The sequence below is a fragment of the Atta cephalotes genome, assembly GCF_000143395.1.
Source record: "Atta cephalotes unplaced genomic scaffold scaffold00018, whole genome shotgun sequence".
Lineage (NCBI taxonomy): Eukaryota > Metazoa > Arthropoda > Insecta > Hymenoptera > Formicidae > Atta > Atta cephalotes.
In genome coordinates this window covers 102,090-107,565 of record NW_012130082.1, presented here as the reverse complement: position 1 = coordinate 107,565, position 5,476 = coordinate 102,090, and the positions used below count along the sequence as shown (strand labels likewise).

The 5,476-nt window shown below is 34.3% G+C and overlaps 1 protein-coding gene across 1 annotated transcript in view; it reads right to left on the bottom strand.

Annotated features, from left to right (window-relative positions):
- The window catches only part of LOC105618676, a 46,513-nt gene that overhangs the window by 3,080 nt on the left and 37,957 nt on the right, over positions 1–5,476 (bottom strand). Inside the window, exons 9-11 of the mRNA XM_012200203.1 lie at positions 3,509–3,688; positions 1,713–1,860; positions 636–902 (exon numbers count right to left, since the gene is read on the bottom strand). Of these exons, the coding sequence (XP_012055593.1) occupies positions 636–902; positions 1,713–1,860; positions 3,509–3,688 (595 nt within the window). The remainder of the gene's footprint in view (positions 1–635; positions 903–1,712; positions 1,861–3,508; positions 3,689–5,476) is intronic.

Below are 5,476 nucleotides of genomic sequence, written 5' to 3'. Positions count from 1 at the left end.
AGCTTTGACTATTATAGGCATTTAATTTCTAATTTTTATGATTAAAGTATTTTTTATTTATTATTTTGTTTCAATGTTTTTTAACAAACTGAAATAGCAGATTTTTAAAGAGCGTATTTAAAATTATAATTATTTATATTATAATATTTCTAAGCATAACCTGAAACTAAACGATATATACTAAGAGAAAAATATATTTGTGACTATAATTACATGTTAAAATAATTATTTAAGAATATCATTTTTATAGTTAGTGTTGTTATAATGTTATATAGTAACAATAACTTTACATATATTATAATTACAACATTTTAATATAATTTATTATATGTAAATATGATTTATGTGTAAGATTACCATACAATTAGTTAAATACATATTATGATTATTATAATCATAAGTTAGTGCTATAATTCATATGGTCAAAACAATTATTTTGTGGTTGTCCCAAAAAAATGACTATAAATTATAGTTAATTTATGGTTATTCCAACCATTTTGTTCTCTCAGTGTAGTTTATTAAATGTTTTCCATGTATTGAGAAAATGGATTTCGAATATAATTTATCTCTTCATATTTTTTTAAGATTAATGAATAAAAATTAATTTGAACAACATTAAAGCTTATCTCGTTTACCTCGTCATCGTCGATTGGTGGCGTGTATTTAATTTCACCAGACGGCCCTCTAACTCTACGTTTCTGCATGCAAGGCATCGTCTTGACGAAGTCCCAGGTGCCCTCGAAGAAGAGATTGTTGTAATCATCCAAGGCGTCCATAGATAGAATGTTGAAATGTACCTCGGCAATATTAGAGGTAGATTTGATATTGATGGGTAACGATCGATTCGAACAGAGACAATCTCGCTGGATGGGCGGCGCATTTGGCCAAGGTAAATCAAGCACCTATAAACAGACAGTAGACAGATGCATCTAACCGTCTTTATTCTCGAAATACACATAATTTATTATTTTTTAATCAATATGTTCGTTTCATCGATGAAGAAACTATTTCAGATAAATGTTATTATTTCGGGCGATCTTGTTATTATTTTTTAAAAATGTTTTGCAATTATTAAATAAAAATGCTTTGGATACACATAAAAACAAAATCTCGAATTGATAAATCGAGATCTTGTTGAATTACGATTCCAAAACCATATTCCACCTGTCTTATCTACGTTATTAAATACCGAGTTAATAAGACATCGTGGTACACGTCTGAGTCTGATTCATGTCGGTATTGACTACTTAGAAACTTTGAAGCCTGTCGGTTTACTTCGGTTTACCGTGTTTGGATTCGGAGATTGCTGATACTTGCTATCGCAAAGCCACCGTTAATTACTCGATCAAAGCCACCTGTTAGTACTTCTATGTAACTTCTATTGTATCTCTAAGTTTATCACTGATAAACTTATATATAACTTTCCAACTCGTACTTTCCAAGATGATTTGTTCCAAGATAATTCGTAGCTCACAAAAGGCTATTGTTTAAAATGTTCTATACATAACAATTCCTCTTTTTTATATAGGTTTTCAAATTTTGTAGGTTCAAATTGAAGTAATATCAAATATCTATAAAACCGTATACACAATAGTTCAAACAAATCAATAATTTTATGATATATCGATAGTAAAATTTTATTTTCGCACGAGAGACATACAATAGAGTTAGCATAGAACTAATTGCAATTACTGGAAGTTACAATTACGCACCTTAACCGAGAAGTTCTCAGAGTCAACGCAGAGCAGCCTATTGAAATCAGAGTTACCAATGTTGCGGCAGGTGCGATTTCCATTGAGAAGCTTGTTGAACCTCAGCTTCACCACCTCGTCGTGTTCTCCTTCGAAGCGGTACACGCAGCTGCAAAACCAGTTCTGGCCTGCACTTTCAGTATTTAATCGAATCTACATGCCTTGCCAACCAGGCAAAGGAATCGGCTCAGTGATCGATACTGCAGGAAGATTACGAGGAGCATCGAAGGTTGGACGCTCGTTAATTGAAAAGCGACCAAAGTGATTCTAGGGGGTGGATCATGGCAACGTACAACCACCATTACCGTATTCCTGGTCTCTTTTAGGATATCGCGGTTGGATTATCTTGCCAGAGAACATTCCTGCTTTTCATTACTTAGATTGGAAATGAATTTCTTGGTAAATGCAAATATCAGTATTAAAAAGATCAAATACAATCGATTTTACTGTCTCGTAAATATACATAGAAGTGATTTAATAGTTCAGTGAATAAATATTTATTTGAACAAAACTTTCAGTTTAGAAAACTTAGTTGCAAATTTATGTTCTGTAGTAGAGGATTTTTTAATGCAAGATGATTTACCGCATTTCTAAAGTATTATGTAAAAAAATAATAAGTAAGATAAAAATATAGCTGTGTGTGTAATATCGGACAATATGACAGAAATTTTGATTTGCTAGCAAGAAGACTTCGGTTTAACGGCGTGAAGTTCGTTTTATGAATGTCGTAAAGCTGCAGTCTAACTGATATTTTATCGAGATTGTAGATTCGATCCTGTGAATAGTAATAAAAGAACGCGCGGCTTTACCGTCAAAGACGAGGCATAATATGTTCGTCCCATAGGTACGTGCTACGTATCTCTGCCTCATATATCTCGATAATATGCATCGATAATATGCAACGACGTAAAAATTTCACGAGATTTCAAGATTTGAAAAATAATATAAATTGCGATAAATTTATTATACGAAACACAGAGTGAATCACTAGGAATTGTAAATTGCATCTTACATATTTTTTATGTCTTCAAATATAAAAAAACATCTTTAAAAGTTTTATAATTCTGATAATACTCCATAATATCGATTTATAATAATATTCGTAAATAAAAACTTACATTTTAACATTTTAATCTACATATGTAATTTTTTTATAAGAGAGTAGCTAATACAAATAATAAAACTTGGCTTTTTGATTAAGCAATACACATCATGTACATTTTGTAATCGTCATTTAGCGTGTAGGGTTTGCGATTTTAATCTTATCTTCAGTTTCGTAATATGCCAGTCGTCGATCATAAAAGGAAGATATGGAAGAATAATACAATTTATGACAAACCGATCTACGACACAATGCGGTTTGTTAATAGTAGACCTGTTAATAATGGACTATGAATTGACAAATGATAACGAGTTGACGATATCATAATGGCGTCATTATATCGTTGTATTAGCTTTCATGACGGTATTCCAAACCGATACGATTTTATTATAGACGATAAATATCTAACTATCATTATAACGCTGTATCGGCGAATGAATTAATCACAGATAAATAATATCAATAAAGAAGCTATTACACAATCATATTATAAATTTCATAATAAATTTCAATACACGAGATTCACGTACTTGGCAATTACTGAAATTAATTAATAAAAATCTTGTACAACAATGCATATTTCGATAAGCAAATTCAAATGAATGTCTTTTTTTACTTAAAGATATCTCTAATTTGCTTTTATAACAGCTCTTACCTTATGTTCTTCGATCCTCCACGACCATATAGGAATATGTCGCGCGGTCCTTGAAACTTACGATCTGAATAATGGTCTCGAGTCCGACTGTAGAAAATGCGAGAACACGGACCGCTGCCGTAAGGATCGCCATCCTGGTGAAGATCGACGAATTCATACATAGCACGAAAGTTTACAGGTCTGGAAAAAAATCATATCAAACTCAATAAATTTATGTTAAAATAAAATTTTAAGAAAAGTAAATTTAATCAGATGTATAAAAAAAATATATTCTATCTGGGCCGTAGCCAACAGAATTTTTTGTTTAAGAAGGGCCAAATGTTGAAATTTTTTAATTCGGGGGAAGGAAAAAATAGTCAAGTAGTGTGGATTATTAGATTTGTTTTTATATTAATATAATTTTATATTAATATAATTCTTTCTTCTTTTCAAAATTAATTTCTTGTAAGTACTCGTTAAGCATAATTCGTAAATAAATATTTTTGTAATTATTTTTACTCTTTAAATTTAAGGAAGCCACGCCCTCTTGTTTCTTCCCCCCATGTATTTTATATATTTATAAGATTAATTCGCGAAACAAAGATATAAGAGAAAAATTTTATAATCGATAAATCTTCATCATCGTAATGATAACGCAACATCTCCAACTTCGTCGAACGACAAATTAAACCCGGGAATGATGATAAACCTCATGCGGGAACGTATGTATCAACGTGACAATAACAGCGCGCGAGAAAGGGTTAATAGGCACCCCTGTCCGGAGGCGGGTTCGGTGCACTGATGAAGATCGACGAACCCTAGCGGATTGTGAAAGGCGGCGGGCCTTGAAGAGAGACGTTGCACCGGCGGTTGCGGAGATGTTATTAAATCGGCTCGAGCTTATTATAAAGCGCCGTGCGCCGCGCCGGTAGGCTTTACCTCGCGCGGAAAGGATTAACTAGACCGTGCGATGCATCCGCATTGCACGTCACTCACTGTCGGCTATCACGCCCGAACACGCCGTATCTACACATCGATAGACACGTGCGAGAGGGGAAAAAAGACTTATTGTTAGAAAGAGAAGAGGACGATGACATGGAGATACTCTCGTCAGACATGGCATGATAAACGGATGTAACGCGTGCGAAATGTGAATCGGAGTGTGTCATCGGCGGGCACGCCGCCATGGAAAAACCAACTCTCAATTATTCATCGCCGATCTGAATCTTTGTCCGCGTTGAAGGATCGTCGAAATTATCGTGCACGAGTGCGACGGAAAATAACAGGGAGTGATGCGAATACTCTGCCGATTAACGTCACAAAGACCGATGTAATCGGTCGATTTAATTACCATTCAACAGAGGCGAACATTTTTATTATATGTATACGCGCAAATAGTGCGCTTAATCTCATTTTTAATAGCAATTCCGTTATAATATTGAATCAGTTTTCAGATTGTCAGCACTTTTTCCTCTCCCCATTTGTAAATTAATTATCTACAGAAGCTTTCAATGGAGCATACAAAGCATGCTATTTCATTATATTTAGATTAACATCCATGAATGGATACAACGCGTAACGCGATGTGGTGTGAGCGCGACAAATTGATACGCAAATACGAGCGCACCTGAAATTTTTCATGAAATCTGCTTCTTCGTGTTATTAAAATTCACATTTTCTCATGCGCGACACGCGAGTTCATTTAAATAATTTTTATATTTGTGGAGCAACGAATCAAGAGATAAATGTAACACCTTTCGCACGGATGGAAAGAAGCGAAGGAGGAGTAAAAAAGATGGAAAGAGCTGCGTAAAATTAAGCAAATGGGATGTGGAAGCCGCCGTCGCCGCGTGTCTCGGCATTCCTCTGAATTTCCGCCATCCTTTCAGCGTGAGGGAAAGGAAAAAGGGAGAGAATCTCTCATGAATAATCTATGTAGGTAACGGAGGGGAGAGAGAGAGAGAGAGAGAGAGAGAGAGAGAGAGAGAG